This window comes from Cheilinus undulatus, linkage group 9 (genome assembly GCF_018320785.1).
Source record: "Cheilinus undulatus linkage group 9, ASM1832078v1, whole genome shotgun sequence".
NCBI classification, from domain to species: domain Eukaryota; kingdom Metazoa; phylum Chordata; class Actinopteri; order Labriformes; family Labridae; genus Cheilinus; species Cheilinus undulatus.
The window spans coordinates 10692150-10711622 of NC_054873.1; the positions used below are offsets into that span (position 1 = coordinate 10692150).

General features: G+C 40.8%; 1 protein-coding gene across 1 annotated transcript in view; it reads right to left on the bottom strand.

The window, feature by feature from the left end:
* snx33 (sorting nexin 33) overlaps positions 1–17916 on the bottom strand; it is a 34835-nt gene extending 16919 nt beyond the window's left edge. The window contains exon 1 of the mRNA XM_041795475.1: positions 15571–17916. Within this exon, the coding sequence (XP_041651409.1) occupies positions 15571–17002 (1432 nt within the window). The 5' untranslated portion in view covers positions 17003–17916. The remainder of the gene's footprint in view (positions 1–15570) is intronic.
* Between the last annotated feature and the right edge of the window lie 1557 nt (positions 17917–19473).

The window sequence follows — 19473 nt, forward strand, 5'->3', positions numbered from 1 at the left end:
GATAGACAGGAAGTGATTTCTGCATGGAGAAGTGTTATCAAAATGCCAGAGTTTTGTGCTCAAATCAGAAAAAAACAAGAGCTAGTTTTGAGTCCTTGAAGTCAAGGCAACCAAAGGCAAAAGGTTTGTGAAATTTACTGATAAACAAGGCAGACTTAGAATAAAAATCTCCATCAGAGTGTGGAAAATTGGTCTCACATCTTGCTCATGTTCAGTTCACTCAAAGTATTCAAACCCCCTCAGCTTCCTCCCATTTCTCTGGATCTTTGCTGAGATGTTTCTAAGCCTTGACTGGAGTCCAACTGTGGTAAATTAAATCAGTTGGACATGGTTTAAAAAGGCACACACCTCTCACATCTAGCAATACATATCAGGGCAAAAACCAAGCCATGAGGTCAAAGATCTCATCTCTGAGCTCAGAGACAAGACCCTTGCAAGGCACAGATCTGGGGAAGGCTACAAAAACGCCTGCTGCACTGAAGGTTCCCGAGAGCATGGTAAACTCCATCACTCTCATATTGAAGAAGTCTGGCACAACCGGGACTTTTACAAGAGCTGGACACCCAGCCAAACTAAGCAACTGGGGGAGAAGGGCCTTCAGAGGTGACCAAGAACCTGATGGTCACTCTGGCTGAGCTCCAGAGATCCTGTGTGGAGATGGGACAAAGCTCCAGGTGTACAACCATCACCCCAGCCCTTCACCGGTCTGGGCCTTATGGAAGAGTGGCTAGAGAGAAGCCTCTTCAGTGCAAAACACATGAAAGACAGCCTGGAGTTTGAACTCCCAGACTGTGAGAAACAAGATTCTCTGGTCTGATCAAACCAAGACTGAACTGTCTGGCCTCAATTCCAAATAATATGTCTGGAGGAAAACAGGCAGTGATCATCACCTGCCCAATACCATCCCAGCAGTGAAGCATGGTGGTGGCAGCATCATGCTGTTGGGGTGTTTTTCAGCAGCAGGGGCTGGGAGACTAGTCAGGGTTAAGAGAAAGCTGAATGGAGCAAAGTACAGAGATATTCTTAATGAAAACCTGTTCTGTAGAGCTTAAGAATTCAGACTGGACTGAAGGATTACCTTCCAACATGAAAATGACAGCCAAGACAAAACAGTAGTGGCTTGGGGACAACTCTGTGAATGTCCTGGAATGGAACAGCCAGAGCCCAGACTTGAACCCTATTGAACATCTTTGAAGAAACCTAAAAATGGCTGTCCACTGATAGACTCGATTCAATCTGACTGAGCTTGAGAGGATTTCAAGGAAGAATGGCAAAAAATCCCACAATCCAAGTGTGCAAAGATTGCGTCACTTTCAAAAAAACTTGAGGCTGTAACTGCTACCAAAGTTGCTTCAACCAAGTACCTGATAAAGGGTGCCAATGCTTATGCCAATGTAATAATTCAGTTTTTTATTCTTAATAAATGTGCAAAAAAAAATTCAAATTTTTGGTTTTCACTTCATGACGTCATGATGGGGTACTGAGTGTAGATAAACGAGAGAAAAATGATTGCAGCCAACATAACAAAATTGAAAAAGTGAAGGGAGTCTGAATACTTTCTAAATGCAATGTATATGATACCAGCCCCAAATGGACACTACAGATTAAAGAGGGGGTATTATGCTGTTTTTCAAGGCTTTACACCATCTCTCTGATACCCACGTAGTAGCTTCACATGGTTTATAGCTCACAAAACTTATTTTTCTCACACTGGCATCCTGATAAACCCCTTTTTTAACCTCTGTCTGAAACGCTTTGTTTTCGCTGCTGTCTCTTTAACACCAGCCCCCCACCCCCCATGAACCTGCTTTCCTCCAATTGGCCGATTTTCCGAAGGCTGGCCGGCAGCAGGTTGTGCCCGCCCCTTCCAATGTGGCGGTCTGTTCCACTTTGCCAGCAGCACGGACGAACCAGTCAGGAGATCCTACTGCGATGACCTCATCAGTTCGCTCCATTGAAATCTCGTCTCGGGAAGATCTCGGAGAGATTCCCAACAAACCGTTTTCAGCAGTTTACACTCTAATTCCAAGATTACTGCCATATAAGTTTATCTTGTGGTTTGAAAATTTGCATACGTGAAGTATGGACACCCAACATTGTGACTTTATATTTATATCTTAAAAATCGCAAAAGTATAATACCCCTCTTTCATGTACTACTTGGCTCCACTGATAGTGATAACAGCTACCTGTTGAGGAGACATTATGTAGTTTACTCATCAGGTCATGTTGTTTCTGTCTTATTGGTCCGTGAGGTTAAGAGTCATACTCAGTGTATTTAGATATGTTCAGACAATACCTCCATCCAAAGCTTAAGTGTAAAACCTTCCTCTAATCCCAATGATTCCTAACCCTTGTTTTAACTTCCATCTGACTTTTGCACATCCATGGTATCACACGATTGCAAACAAACTTTAAGCCTTAGTGATCAAAACTACAAATAGCCTTGAGTTTATCACATAATGTTCTTCTGCTAAAGTAGCTTAGATTTCAGCCCAACTTTTTAATAAATGATGGGAGTTGCCGCAGCAAAATCAAAAGTTGGACCGGGGTTGGGATAAAAAAATATTTGGGATTTCCAGCTGTCATTTGGATACTACACTCATCATGATGTTTTTAGACAGCATCACAAAGGCATGTCATTAAAAATCTGTTATGTCACCCAACATCAAGTAAAACAAATGTAGTATCATCACAGCATCATAATTCATCTGTATACCACTTTAAGCTGGGTGAGCTAACATTTGTGACATCATCAAATCCATCTGGGTCTTAATGCTTTGTACTCCACTTTGACATCAGATCACTCCCCAACAGTACAGCTTTTTGTTATGCAATTGCTGTATTGTCCCAGCAGAGTGTTTGCCTTTTAGCTCTTGTTAATTAAGCCATGTTGCAATAATTTGACAGTGGTAAGATGTTCGTGTGAGGAAAGATGTTTGGCTGATCCGGATGTAAGTTGTCCTTGTTGTAATAATGAAATCATCCATGCTATGTGGAAAAGCAACCTCAATTGACAACCAAATAAAAGGACAAGGATTTTCCATAATTCTAACTTTTATAATTGCTCTGTAATGTGCAAACATCATCTTTAGAAACTGAACGCTCTCCGTGCCATACTTGAGCTCCACTGGAGGTCGACTGCCTGAAGAACAATTCATCTCTCACTGGTGAGCACGAAGCCAAAAATGACTGGATAAAAACATCAACAAATACAGATGGCAATGATTTAGTTTTCTGTTTATTCATAACAATGCAAGTACTCAGAGTCAAAACACCAAAGGGCGCTTTTAATGTTCAGGTCGATGGGGATTAGTCCCTCCTAGCATGCAAAAGCAGAAGAGGCTGGATTCACCCTGGACTTCTATGTATACAAACTAAATCACATCTTTGAGGCATCTTCCTCTTAACTCTAATGTGTATTTTTCAGCATAAGAAAACCATGGAGACTGAGTGGGACAGTCTAACCATGTCAGGCTTTCAAAATGAAAAAAGCACTCTATATAGGCAGCATTAAAGACCTAATTGGTCACTTATGCACAGTGGAACCTCCTGAGAAAAGAACATCTGTCATTTATTACCGAATAAAGCTGTTGTATCAGACATGTCAGCTGTCTATTCACACGTCCAACAGGCCCAGAGCATCTTAACTATGCATGGAAATTATTATATAGTGTTAACATACTATGAATTAAATGTCCCCTGGCCTATCAGAAATTTGGCTAAGATCCCCCTCATTGGCTTATGCACTGCATGCCAAAAGATACCAGCACAGCACTAAGGCAAAACTACAACTCATGTCAGCTTGATTTCTAACAAGGAAGCATTTTGTACCTTAGGTTATTTGCAATCATATGATCATGAATGTCTGTTGGGGACAACTATTAAGAATGAAGTTAGTACTTTACAGCTCTAAAAAGGATCTCTTCACTGCTATTATCATCACAAAATTTCTACATACATCAATTATGATCCCTTCACTTTACGAAAAGGGATTTTTTCCACAGCTAAAACATTCAACCTGGCATGGAGGCAATCAATATCACAATTTACTCAGTCCTGCAGACCTAGTGTCGTCTAGTCAGATGAAGGGAGACAAGGATCTTGAGGATTCTTGTGCTAAGCTAAGAGGCTAGCTGAGCCCCTTTAACATATAAAAATATCCTCATTCTGTCACAAACATGCTTTGAAACAGTGATGAACTATCAATTAAATAGGCCTTGTAAGATAAGCAACCGAGTAATGATGGGCCGTTCACGAACATGCTCTTTTTGTTAGCTCCAGTAGCTAGCATCTATTAAGTGCCAGTTTTCTTTCCACCATCCTTTATCCTTATTTAATCCACAGAGTCAACAACTGACTCTACTGAGCTGAACCAACTGATCTGGGTCTCTCAAAAAAGACAGTTTTCTTGCCACAACGAGTGAGGCTGGACAGACATCAGCTGAGGAAACAAGGGTAGGAGCGGAGTTTAATGAGCTTAACCATCACAAAACTGTACTGAACCAGACTGGAATAACTGTGAATATTTTGCCTTAATATTCCACTACTTTCAGGACAGAAAAGTAGCTCAAAAATTAAGAATGTTTATATTTTTGCACTTTGAACACTTGGCATTGATGGAAACCACCCTGCTTTTTTTCTTTAATGGCTCAGCCAGAGCCCTGACTTAAACCCAACTGAGCATCTCTGGAGAGACCTGAAAATGGCTGTCCATCATCGTTCACCATCCAACCTGACAGAACTGTAGAGGATCTGCAAGGAGGAATGGCAGAGGATCCCCAAATCCAGGTGTGAAAACTTGTTGCATTAGTCCCAAGAAGACTCATGGCTGTATTAGGGGTGCTTCTACTCAACATTGAGCAAAGGGTCTGAAAACTAGTGACCATGTGATATTTCAGTTTTTGTTCTTTAATAAATTTGCAAAAATGTCTAAAATTGTGTGTTTTTCTGTCAAAATGGGGTGCTGTGTGTACATTAATGAGGAAAAAAATCAACTTAAATGATTTTAGCAAATGGCTGCAAATTAACAAAGAGTGAATACTTTCCGACCCACTGTACACTAATCCAAATAAATTCTTACTATCTTCCTAAACTCTATTTTTTCTTGTTTTCTTACTTACAGATGAGTATAGTTTTGTCAATCAGAAAACAAATAAAACATTTGCTAGAGTCAAGCACAAGCTTCATGGTCTTATGTGGGCCATTTCTCCTTCATGTTATAGAATTTGCCACAGGCCAAGGGCCATACTGGACATCCTTTGCTTAAACTCCATCAAACATGATTGTAATTCCAGTGACTTTGTCCATTCATTTTTAAAGTGGAGTTTTGAAGCCCAACATCATCATTAGTAGCCATTAGAAACAATCTCTCAAACTAACTTCCAATCAGTCTAGATACAGGCAAAGACACGGGGCAGAGGGGAACTTCAAGCCTTCTGGCAAACATCTACAATGCACCCAGCTGTCAGTTAACACAGTCACACTCCCAGTCGCACACAACCCTTAGACTTTAAGAAACACTTAACCCCAGACCACTTTTTTTTTCCAGGTGAAAACCTTTAAATATGGGTATTTTTGTAATCATATTCAAAATAACATCAGCTATCTAAATGAATGACAATAAATAAATTAAATGCATATGGAATAGCTATTGTAGAAGTCTTTTTACGTAAGCTAAATCCTTCAAACCTCATGCCTTTTCAGTAAAACACCACTTGGCCTCAAAATTGGTGCTCCTTTAAGAAGAGGAGGGAGGCAGCGGTGGTAAAGACTGAGTTCTTGGAAACATCTGTAATCTCCTTCAGTGTGAAACAACAGTTCACTGGGCCAACACAGAGAGGAATGCAGAAGCATGAGGGTAGACAGTGCGTGTGTGAAGACTACAGCCTGGTCTTTGTTGAGATTTATGAGTAAGCAAACAGGAGAGAGAAAACATTTGCTCTCCATAGTCACCACGGTCAGAAAAGGGGACTTAAGCCAACAAAATAACATACAATCAACCTTCAAAAGGTGCCACAAGTAGGGCGATGCACGCTCCTGAAACTAAAGCCAGGTTTAACACGATGAGGTTTGCTGACACAGCAGCATTTTGTTCAATGCTGTAACCAGTGTAGGAATGTTAATCTGTAACATGTTTGTCACTAATTGAAAATGTAAAAAATCTGCCCAGCACTTGAGAAGTCCTCAGACAAAACATTCAATCATGCAGGAAAAAAAAAAATCAAATTTTTTTAGTTAGATGACCATCTGATACCAATACAGATAAAGGAGGTGTTTGGGTCACTTAAAACAGCCAACTAAACATCTTAAACTCATAGAGTCTGCATGTAGTTTTGTGTAATGTGTTGCCATATGGAGGACAACTACCCTCTTGTCTAGATTAAAAGTCTGGCCAGTGTGCAGAAGGCGTCCCAGGGGAGCTAGCTCATTCTTGCTCTGAATAAAGCTGTGCTCTGGTGTGGATCACTGAGGGTTTTATCCCACTATCACAAAAAGCTGAAGGGAGGGAAGATGAGGAGCACGCTTTAACTTTAGAGCAACCCAACACCACAAAAACAAGTCAAGAATAAAAGGAGGACAGTTATAGTCTGGTGCATTTTAGTTGGAATAAATGAAGTTAAACCAGCACAATTGTAAATCCTCCAAATCTAAACTCCAATTATTCCGATGTGGGATTTTCTAGCTTTCCCACAAATTGCACTTCAATTTAATACTGAATGTCCTCTTTGTTTTGCTTTGTCCACAGGAATTTCACAGAAACTGTTCTCTCACTTTGCACGGCGTGTCATTCTGGGGACACAGGTGAAGCGGATCCGAGCCGCCGCCTCAGATTTCATTTTACATAACATCAGATCAGATCAGACTGAGTTGACACCCACACAGCAGGCGGGTTGGTTTCACTCCATTGTGTTCTCCTTTGTGTTTTTCTCCCAGCTTCAAGAGGCGAGTTTGCATCAGATTAGTGATTTAGTTGTTGCCAGGTACAAAAGCCAGAGAATGTGATATCAGCTTGAGCTCACATGTGCGTGCAATGACCACTGTCGATGTAATAGTATTTTTAATGCAGAGTAGATGTCGAGAGATACAATGTACATGGAACACAAGAAAGCTGTTGATATAATTGTTAATATTGTGATTTTAAGCCTGCAATGGCAACATTCAATGTCTTAACCAGCTACTCACCACTAGCTGCAGTCATACTGCCTTGAAGAGCTACTGCTCAGGTGTGCATCAGCACAATGGATGGCTGGCATGTTGCAGTGTGGAGCACTCTGGATGTATTTTGACCTTGACATTGGAGATTTGTTTATATAAAAGCTTTGCTGGGTTAAAATGGAATACAACCACAGGACCAAAGCAAAACAAAAACAACATTCAATACAAGCAAGTGGATGTTAACCTGTGTTCTTTCTAACTACATACTAGTCAACTGGTGTTAAATTAAGTTTAACCAACTTTAAAATTCGTTTTTTGCATCCTCCAGAATTTAAACCTATATTTATAATCTTATACCATATCCAAATAGTATGCAAGCATCTGACATCATGCAGCATCGCTGTCTGCACTGCATCTGCACTTTAGCCCCTATCCATCTTCAATAGTACAGTGTCTACTCTGGATGCCTCCCAGTTTCTGGGATCCACAATCTCTCAAGTTCTGAAGTGGACCTCCCACCTAGAAAGTCCAGAAACAGACCCAGCAAAGTTTGCACTTGCTAAGACAGCTCAGGAAGCTCAGCCTGTCTCAGTAGCTACTGGCAAATTTCTACACTGCCATCACCCAGTCTGTTCTCTGCACATCCATTACCATCTGATTTGGATCTGTCACCAAACAGGACAAGAGTGGACTGCAATGTATAATCTGCGAAGTGACTTATGGGGACCGACCTCCCATCCATCCATGACTTGTACCAGACCTGGGTCAGGAAATCACCAGTCACAGAGTATCTCTGATGACCAATCAACAGTCACAGAGTCACTCTGATGACCAATCAACAGTCACAGAGTAACTCTGAGTCTCAGAGTTTCTCTTATGACCAATCAACAGTCACAGAGTCACTCTGATGACCACTCAATTGTCACAGAGTCATTTTGATGACAACTCAACAGTCACAGAGTTACTCTGATGACAACTCAACAGTCACCTTTTCACACAGGGACAGATAGGTTTGGATTTTTCCCCCCTTAAAAAATAAATAATCATTCAGACACTTTGTATTTACTTGGGATGTCTTTGTGAAAATTAAAAATTAGTTTGATGATCTGAAACATTTAAGTGTTATTAATATGCAAAAAAGTCAGAAATCAGAAAGGGGGCAACAACTTTTCCAAGGCACCGTATGTCAATATGACTGTTGTCGGTTTGGGCTTCCATTGAGATTTATATTGACATTTTCAGTTGTATTCCCACAAGATCTTGGTCCAATCAAAGGATTAACTTTTGAAGGGGTTCAAAGTCTAGGGGGGCACAGTTAGGAACCTGAGCCTTTGATATACTCTCCTTTACTGACAGCAGGGCAGCTGCCCAGACAGACACTTCTGATATGAGGGTCCTCGGTGAGAAAGATAAAAAACAAAGATGGATGTAAAGAGGATATCAAAGGTGAGGATATCAGAGGTGAAGCTTTAATGACAAACTGGCTTTTGGGTTGAGCTACAACAGAAACCGAAAGAGACAAGACTCAAAGATCAGCTGAGTAAAAGCGAAAAAATATCAGGAATAACATTGTTTAAGACTGTTTGGAGCACACCCTGACATTTTTCTGACATTACCCAAACCCCTCTCCTCCCTACATCCATTTTATCAAGGCCACATGCAGTCGCTGCCCAACACCGCATCTCAGACAGTTAACATTCCTGCAGTTCACATGCTCACCAGGATCACAGCTCAAATAAAAAACAGCTCCTGCAGACCTCAGTGAAAGTCAGGCAGGAAAGAAGCAATGAGGAGATGAAGAGGAGGAGGAGTGCACCGGAAAAGGTCGACCTCAGTTCTGTGTGTTCTGTGTGTTGCCACAGCTGTGTCTGCTTCAGCACAACACAAGTCACATCAAGGAGAGTTATCTGGACCGGCAGGGGAGACTCGGCAGTGGAGGGCTCTGACTGCACAAAAACACCGCTGCACAGCCTCCTCCTGCACATTTGTTGTCTTTTAGCTAAATTAGCTGTGGTGAAATGACCAAAGTTATGTTTTTCTGCTGGTTGCCTGGCAAAATCTGAATGTCAACAAGTCCCCAGGAAGCTAGCACACATGGTCAGGATGAAGTGGAGCCCATTACATCCTTTAAACAGCAAATTGTGTAAGCTCCTGTGAGGACTTTTTAGCTGTAATGAGAGAGATTGGCATTACCACTGATGGCTTTACAGAAGCGACAAAAGCAACAGTGATCGTTTTTCATCAGAAAATAACAATAATGCATGTAGGTTTAAAGTCAGAAGAGATCTAATACAGTTTCCATTTAGCAGTCAATATTTGCCATTGAAAATGTTTACAAAATCTCAGCTTCCTCCCATTTCTCTGGATTGTTGCTAAGATGTTCCTACATCTTGATTTGAGTCCACCTGCGGTAAATTGAATTGACTGGACATGATCTATGAAGGTACACACTGCTCTTAGAAGGCCTCACAGCTAACAATGCATGTGAGAGCATATCTAGCCATGAGGTCAAAGGAACTGCCTGCAGAGCTCAGAGACAGGATTGTTGCAAGGCACAGGTCTGAGGAAAGCTACAAAAAAATTTAGCTGCACTGAAGGTTCTCAGGAGCACAGTGGCCTCCATAATTCTTAAACTGGAGAAGTTTGGCATGACAAGGACTCTTCAAAAGAGCCGGTCGCCTGGCCAAACTGAGCAATCGAGGGAGGAGAGACTCAGTAAGAGAGGTGACCAAGAACCTGATGGTCACTCTGACTGAGCTCCAGAGATGTGGAGATGGTGCAAATTCCCAAAGGGAAGCCCTCCCCTGATCTGGGCGTAGCACAGACGTCTCTCCTCAGTGCAAAACACGTGAAAGCCCACTTGGCTGCTTTTGTTTTCTGCAAAATACAAATGGGTTTTCATGTGAACCTTCAATGCAACAGAATTTTTTTGTAGCCTCCCCAGATCTATGTCTTGCTCAGCCAAACCAAATGTACACAGAGTTGCACATCAAAGATGCAACCATATAACCAATATATATTGCTCATAAGGCCACCCACAAGGGGGGATGATAAAGGGGAGAGCTTTCTGAAGCCCTGCCATACAGGAGGCCCATGGAGGTCAGCAAAAACATGGTCCATCCAAGTTAATCTGTGATGAACATATCTTATATATAACCTGAATGATAACCACTCTTGCCAAAGGACAAAAATAGCCTTACTTCAAACCCTTTCCTTTAAACCATTTGGAAAGTAATGTCAGATTTTGTAGCTAAGCCATGACGTGCACAAACACCAGGATGCAATAAATAAAGTAGGAACTGAAATAACTTTAAGGGAATATGAATGTAGTAATTGTAGAAAGAGGCAAAAAAAATCTAAAAATTTCCTCAAAAGGTTAAAAATGGCAACAATGAGCTACAGAGGCAGAAATGTGCAAAAATGGCACAACTTTGCAGGAAAAAAAGTTTTGAAAAGTGGTAACAGAATGATATGAATGGGTTAAAAGAGACAAAAATAGGATTATCCCATCAAAAATGGGCTAACAGGGCAAAAAAGATGAAAAATGGTGAAAGTGGTTAAAGAGGGTCAAAAATAGGTTAAAAATGGCAAAAAACACAATATGAACAATACAAATTGGCTTACAAGGCACACAAGGGCAAAATTGGTTGGGAAAAAAATGGTGAAAAGTGGTTAAAAAGTGGCAAAATGGGTTACACTGTAATTGGTGATAATGTGACAAAATTGGGCATCTAAAGTAAGAAAAAGGAGTAAAGATCAGTTAAAAGCAACAAAAATTGGTTAGAAGAGGCAAAAATGGGTTAAAAGTGTCATGAATAAGTAATACGAACATCAGACCCAAAAATACCAAGACACACTTTCCAGCCCAAATGTGAGATAGCTGTTAGCCAGGGCGCTAGCACCATTGCTACTGATCCAACACACATGCATTTCATCAATACATCACAACTGGGGAGGGCCCTCTCTCTGGGTATTTCAGGGGCCTGGCCGATTCTGTGGGCAGGACTGGTTACGCATACCCATAATTTCCATGATTCTCATAAAAGCTGCAAAGAAAAATGAATACAAATAACAGAATAACAGAAAAGATAAAATACAGCAGGATAAAGTATAAAGGTAAATGCCTTGACTAGTCTGGGCTCTCTTTTATATTTCATTTTATTTTATTTTTTAGTTTTTTTTTTTCTATCATTATTATTATTATTTTCTAAGGCGGATTGTCCCTGGTTGTTTTTTGGTATCAGCTCAGCTGAGGTTCCAAGCGAGCTGAACGTTACCAAAATACGACGTTAACACACTGTCAACCACTGATTGGTTGGAGAGTATTGTCACTAGGAGTGTCATGAATGGGTGTTTGACTTGGCAAATAAAACTCATGTCATTGTCTGTTTCATCCTGCTGTATGACTTCCTAATCTCTCCTGTACTTTTCTATAGTATTTTGTCTTGCAGCTTGAAACTGAGTCTGTATAAAACAAGAACCAGGCACATCTTCATGTCTAAGTCCTCTGGTGTTGTCGTGTTGACGTCATAGCAGTTTCACACAGAGACAATCCCACTTATGTTGAGAAGGTACATACTTTAAAAGTACAATCTATAATGGGAAACTACTTGCCTGGTACCAAAACTGAATAAAGTGGAGCTGAGTTGAGCCGATATCCCACATGGCGATGCAGCAGTAGCTCAAAGGGGTTTGTTTTTAAGGTCAATTTGCCTGATTTAGAGACAGATATGCCTACATCCTGCTTCTGCTACAGAGCCAAACAAATATTTCTGGCTTCTTGTGATTACACTCAGAGAAATACTGAGGAATTTTCCTTGAAGGGCTTCAAGTGTTAAAAAAAAAAACATTTCAGAATCTGTTATCTAAAAGTGCCTGCATGTGAAACCTAAACTAATATTTACTTTTTGTGATTTGAGCAGACTGGCCCTTTAATATCATTCAGATTGCTTTGTTTTACTTGTTCATATCTGGGTGGAGGGACTTGATGTACAGAGCTGAATGGTATCACAGATGACCTCTGTTATAACAAGCACCAGCTGTTTGAAAGAGATAACGTTTGCTGATAGCTTTAGTCCTTGTTGGTAGCAGCCCTTTCCTTCCTGCTGGACCGAGCCAATCAGCTGAGAGGACTGTTTGTTCGAGAGCTAACGCAGAATGCTGATATGTGAAGGTTTGAAAGTCTTGGACCAAAATCTAAGGAGGGTCACTGCATATAAAGCCAGAGTTGCAGACCAGCTGCAAACCCAGGTTTTTTTTAACCCGGGTTTTGATCTCTATCCCTAGTGGGAAGAAATGCTGATACTTCCAAACTCTAGCTTTCACATCAGTGTCTCCCCAGAGTTGTCTACTTTCACTTTAAGATATTGTGATATAGTCCGGTCAGTAATCTGCTCCCCGTCTGTGGTGCTCAGGTGTCCTTTGTCACATCATGGCTGTAAATTGTGGGATTACACAACAACACAGCTTTTGCCTGTTTGTTTCATGAAACTTGGACTAGAACCACGAGGAAGTGCAAAGACTTTGATGTTTTTGACTTCTTTTTTGTGTTGATCAGTGATTCACTGGCTAATGTGTTCAGTGGCATTTTGCACCTTCACTACAGAACTAATCAAAACAGTGACTAGAGGCAATGTCTCGGAAGCCCAAGCTATCATCAGCTCTACACAGCATTTTGTAATGTTTAAGACTTTCTTCACAGACTGAAAAAAGGGCAAATATCTAGTTAAGAAAATGACAGAAATATGGCTGTCTAGATCCGAACCTTGTGTCAATAGTACAATACTCCCCTCATCAAAGTTGTGTTTGCACAAGCTGTCACAGTCCATCATTGTTCTACATGCATTCATTTCACACACAGAATGTGACTGTGTGTACAGTAGGCGTGTTTGTGTGTCTGGTTGGGTGGAGGTCAAGGAGGTTGAGCTATTGCTCCAGGCTAACACTCTGGCCTAATATTCATCCCAGTACACATATACTAACCCTACGTTTCATCATTGAATGTAGATGGTGAATGTCCGCATATGTTCTCAGCCGAACTCGAACCTAATCCGTCATCCGGAACAAAGTAATAGTTCAGATTGTGAAACAAATTGTGATAATCTGCCATCATGCTAGATTGCTCCCATTAGCAGACACTTTGTGTGTTATTCTTGACGATAATTGAAGTTTAAGAAACACTTTCCCATGTTGAGCTGCTGCCAGTCTCAATTATGGGATTTTCCAGCATTTTGCAATACAAGCTAATGCAGTTTTATTGGGCTTCAAAGTAGTGATGGCAGGGACTTCTAGTTTAGTATGTGATATTTTATAATTCAGTCACTGGACCAAAGCTATTTCAGGCTACAACATTTCTTCTGATTTAGCATTACATGTGTATTTAAGTGTTTCTTTAGATGCACAAGGTTAATACCCTCAGTTATGTTTTGTTATTTCATTCTGAACTGGAATTTGAAGTACCGATGAGCAGCACACAACAGAAAAGACTGTGAGCTCCTGACAGGTCTATGTGCCAATTAATTGTTTTTTATACAGTGCATTCAGACCCTCTTCACTTTTTATCAGTTTTGTTATGCTAAAGACTAATGCTACAGTCAAAAAAAAATATTCTCATTAATCTACACTCAGTACCCCATCATGACAAAGTGAAAACAGAATTTTAGAACTTTTTGTAAAGTCATAAAAATGCCAGTAATCTCGAGCACAATCATTCACACCTGACATGCATCTTAATCAAATCACATGACTCACATCCTCCTAAACTATTGGGCTATTTAAGCTTCAAGATTTCCTTTCTCTTCCTGCACTGCATTTCTGCGCCTGGATCAACACTGTGCTTTCGCCTTCAACCCACCTCCACCCCAGAATCCACCTGTTGGCTCCGACTGGAGGGATTTAAGCTGTTATCTTATCACTCCTCAAATTCTGTATGTAAAATCTGTGAGGAGTGATTAAGTAGGAGCCTGATGCCAAACACATTATGTTGCATAATAAATGCTTAAACAAACTTCAACGTGAGATTATTAGCTGAAATATTTGTTTTTGCTCTGACATGCATTGTCATCTGTGAGGCTTTCTACAGAGGTGTATGCCTTTCCAAATCACATCCAACAAATTTAATTTACCACTCCAATCAAGTTGTAGAAATATCTCAGAAAAGATCTGTGGAAATGGGAGGAACCTGAGCTAAATTTCAAGTGTTTTGCCAAGGGTCTGAATACTTATGTCAATGTGTTTTTTTTAATAAATTTGCAAAAATCCTAACATTCTGTTTTCACTTTGTCATTATGGGGTATTGAGTGTAGATTAATGAGATAAAAATGTTTAATTGACTGTAGCATAAAGGAAGGGGGTCTCAATACTTTCTGAATGCACTATAATTAGCCAGAACTTATTCAGTAGGTCATGCCAGTACTTGAATACTGAAACTACTGTAGTGTTAGAGCCAAAATGCTGAAGCTCAAGACTTACTGTCTGCATGAGCCTTGGATAGCCCTTTTTATTGAATACTTAGGTCATTTTTAATGCCATGTGCTTTCAAACAATAAACTCTCTAACATTTAATGAATTATTGATAAATGCCAGAACTACAACATTGATTGTTTCCCTCAGAATGACACTAAGGTGCTAATAGTGGCTGATGGGATCATCCCATTTGTCTCAGTTGTATAAAGATGCTCAGATAACGTCATTCACCTTTTGAGGTGTTTCAGGATATTCAACAATCAATGCAGATGAGCTCTGAATGCTTATTTTTAATGAGGTAGCATACTGCCATCATCACGCTGGATTGCAGGAGTCCATGATAATAATGGCAGATGTAGAAGTACGTTAAAACGCCGACATTGGACGCTTAATTTTCAAGATGAGGTGTTGCTCCTCAAACAGTGCATTTACTGGAAGGACAAACAATTGTATGCCTCACTGCCGCGCATGGATGGCGATTATATATGGACTTAATAAAAGAAAGAGAAAAAAAATGGTCAACATAAATACCTGGGTAGCCATAAAAAATACCTGGGTGACGTATGGCATCTATGTGTGGGAACCACTGATCTGTTTTATGAGTCAGGTGCTTAGTAGAGGAATGAATCCATCATAAATTGCAAGAAAACTCCAATCACAGGCTAAATAACAAACCACTGACCATTAAAAACAAATTTCTCAAGACTCTGTGCCTCACTTCTATGTTTGTTGCAGTTGTATCAAAACAGATTCATCTTATTTGCATAAGTTTTCATCACAATTTAAATTTTTGGTTTTGTGGAAAGCCTATTTTGCAGCTTTTGACCGGGTGGCATCAAATGAAATTCCCTCAACATATGTAAGAAGCTGCAGGAGTGGAAACTGAGCGAGATGCTGAGGTTGCATTTCTCAAATAAATCATATGCTAACTACCAGTTGAGGATTTTACCTTTCTGTAGATGAATGATGTCTGGGAAGTTGGCCAGCAGGCCTTGGTAGAGCGACAGCTTGTCCAGCATGTGGAAGAGGTCGTACTTAGGTTGCTCTGCAAACATCTCTCCAATGTTCTCGTAGGTGCGGCCGGTGTGGGAGATGGCGTTGTTGAAGGTCTCTGAGCAATGGGGAGGGTCCAGCATGAACGCCTGGCTGATAGACTGGAAGGCATTCCCCAACCGCTGGAACTCCTTCCTGAACCCACCCAGGTGTTTACGAACCAGCTCTGAGGCAACGTGCGTGAGCTGCATCACGCTGTCATCCATTTTCTTGGCGAAGGCCTTGAAGGAGTCGATCCGCTCCTCTACATCCTGAAGGTCTTGGTGCTCATTGGGGATCTGGAGGGTCAGCATGAAGTGTGCACCCACCATTTCATCTTTCTCTGCCCGTCTCTTGCCCAGTTTCCACTGCTTGTCATCGGCACACATCAGGAAGTGCTCAAAGCCTTCGTACTGGGAGAGGACTGGGTGACTCGTCATGTGGTTCATCCACAGTATCAATCGTCTCTTTCGCTTCTCGATGAAGTCTTCCTCGAATCGGCCTGTGGCCTGCTTCTCAGGCAGGTGAGGCACGGAGATCACAGTGAACTTGTGCAGTAAGCGGTTGTACAGCCAGTCAAAGTGTTTGTAGCGTCTGTAGACGGGGCGCCCTGTGTGGCTGGGCGTCACCCGGTATGAAATGTACGTCTTGATGCCTTTAAACTTTGTCTGTTTTGTTGGGTCTTCAATGGAGCAGGAGAAAGGCTGTGGGCTCTCCTTCCATCCAGGCCCTAAGGTACCCATCTCAATAGTGTAGGACTCTGCTATCTTTGCCATCATGGGTACATCACCCAACACAAACGCTTCAACTCCTGAGCGGACAAAGCTGGAGAATCGGTTCAAGTTCCTCCCCACCATGCTGCCTTTCCTGGAGCTGGAGATGCTGTCCTGTCGCTCCATGTGAGGTTTGGAGCGGTAGTACACATTAGGGTTGTTGGACAGTGGGCTCTGATGTGCATGTCCGTTGGCCCCTGGGCTCCTAGTATGGTCAGCATCATCCACCACCGTCGACCTATCATCCCAGTCGTCCCAGTCATCATCGTCGTCATCATAGAAACTCTGCTGTATATGCAGGGAAGAGTTTGGAGTTGAGTGGAAATAGGAGGAGTCATTTCCTAAAGATCCGGCTGGGCTTATGGAGCAGTCGGTCACATTTGAGTTGGAACGAGTGCGGATAATTTCCACATAGGATGCAGGGAAGAGCCCCCTCTCCCCTCTGCTGTTCTCCCCCTGAAACCAGCCATCCACTGAGTTCTCATCAAAGATCACAAGTTCCTCATTCTCCTGGATGCTGATCTCCTCTTTGTTCTCACTTTGAAAAGTGTAGAGTGCTTTGGCTTTCACTGACATCTTGATACTCCAGTGGGTCCTAACGCAACAAATTCTACATGCACATAGTGCTTAGATTATACTAATGCTACTGTCTGGAAGCATGCTGTTTTGGAAACATCTGACACTAGCTCACTGTAATATTCAAGCAGCTCAAATTACATGGCAGCTGTTGGATCAGGTGTGCGATAGCACGGCATATCCTATGTAAATTTAATGATCTGACTTGGTAAACAAAGGCAGAGTCAACAGTTATGTAAAACCATCACTGCCATCCGCCAAAGGAGTCTAAAATATGTCTACTGTGAGCACTAGCATCCTCAGCCCATTGAGGCTATCGCTCTAATCTGTGTCCAACTGTTCTGCTTTCAAATATAACACTATCTTCAAAGTAATATGACTTTATATCACGTTAAATCCCTCACATATGCTCTAAGGATACTTCCTTACACATTAAAAATACGACAGGTTCTAAAACAAAACTGGTTTCACCAAAGAGCTCCTCCAAAAGCAGCGCCGGTTGTTTTAATCCTCAGAAACTGGACTGCAGCCTCGCATTGTCCACTCACGGGACACTTGAATCTCATTTCAGAGCCTAAAAACAATCCTTGGTGCACGTATTTCCAAGACAAAGTGGTCCGGCGTGAATGAAAACAGATGGATGAGTAATGGTATCCCTGTGCATATTGAGTCTGCTCCACATTCCCTCAGTCTGAAACTTGCTGCGTTTTCCTTGTAAACAGGTTCCTGCGCATCTTCACTTGATCCTTTAAACTGAGGCAGAAAGCAGAACCGGCGCCCAAACAATCTCCTCCTTCGTGTTATCAACACGCAGCACGGCTCTGTGTTGTTTCTTTTGGGTTATTCCTGTGCGCGCTGCGACAAAGTAACTCTTTCCATGACGTTGGGCTCGGACAATTGAAGGCAACTTCGCCTTTTTTCATCAGCTTCTTTATACTCTGTGAAAGAGGAGACACTGGCTCTACACCGCCCTCAGCTGGACAGCCCATCCATAAGCCACAACACGAACAACAGCAAGGAGTACTTTTTTAAAAGTTTAATATTTGCCTTTACGCTGTTCTTTATGTTCTAAGAGACTGATGCGAAATAAATTTTCACACAGTTTTTTTTTCTTTTTTTTCCACAAAGAAATAATCTTTTGTTCTTGCTCCAGTCCTTGTTGGATTTTATAAATATGACTATAATCCCCACTCATCTCTGTACTTTTATTTATTTTCAATTTTAACCCCCCTTGAGTATTTTCTGTCGCTCTGTTTACATTTTTCTTGTTTTTAATTCAGTATTACTGATATTTGTAAAGTATTCCGACGCAAGATATTTCGCTTCTATTAAAGAATCCGGAATGTATATATTATTTTGAAATTACATTTGACTGAAAGGAAATGAAGAACGCTAGCTTTACTCGAAATATGGTGCTGTTTGTTGTTTTGTGATGTTTAATTAAAATGGTATATAGAGATAACAAACTCTAGAAAAATGGTTGAGATTGGTTTCATGCATTTTCCTTATGTTGCTTCACTGATGTAAATATACGAAAACGAATGGTCAGGTAACCCGGAAGTAAATATATATGTTTCAAAATAAGAGCCCGAGAGCGCGAGTGTGTGAGCGTGAGACATGTAAAGTAATTGCCTTCTGCCTGATTTCAGATTTTATGCAAATTTATCACACTTCAGTGTTTCAGCTCAAACGAATATTATCATTAGATAGAAAACCAGAGTAGTAGAAAATGCAGTTTTAAAATGATTAACTCATTAATCAAGGGGAAAAAAACAAACATACCTGGTCCTATGTGGAAAAAGTACTGCCTCCCTCTATCTTAAGTCAAGATATTGATTAAATAAATCAATAAATAGTAAAACTAGTTAACAAACTAAGAAAAAATAACGGTTACATTTGGTTTCATATCTTTTTCCTTTTTAACATTTACGTGACCTGAAAGTAAATTTTAAGTTTTCAAACTAAAGGCCTATGTAACTAGAAAGCATTTTTGCAACTTGAAACCCATTTATTGTCATTTTAAACCCTTTCCACCACTTTTCTTGCCACTTCTAAATCAGATCTTGTAACTCTGCCTATTGTTGGCTCTGTTGACACATTTTTTGCCACTATTAATGCCTTTTACCACTTTTTAAGCCACATTTCACAATTTGTTATGCCCACTTTTGCTCGTTTCTGACTATTTCTGCCTCTGCAACCCTTTCTTGCCGGTTGATATCAATTTTCATCCCATTTCACCAAATTTGAATCTATTTTTGCCACTTTTAATGCCATTTCAGCCACTTTTGAATCCCCTTTTACCACTTAATATGCCCATTTTTGCTACTTTCCCCACCATTTTTGTGGTTCTTTTTTACCACTTTTGTCTAATTTTTGGTATTTCTAACCCATTCCTGCTACTTTTGGAATCTAATTTCACCACCTTTCCCACCATTTTTTCCACTACAAATCCATTTTAACTATTTTTAACA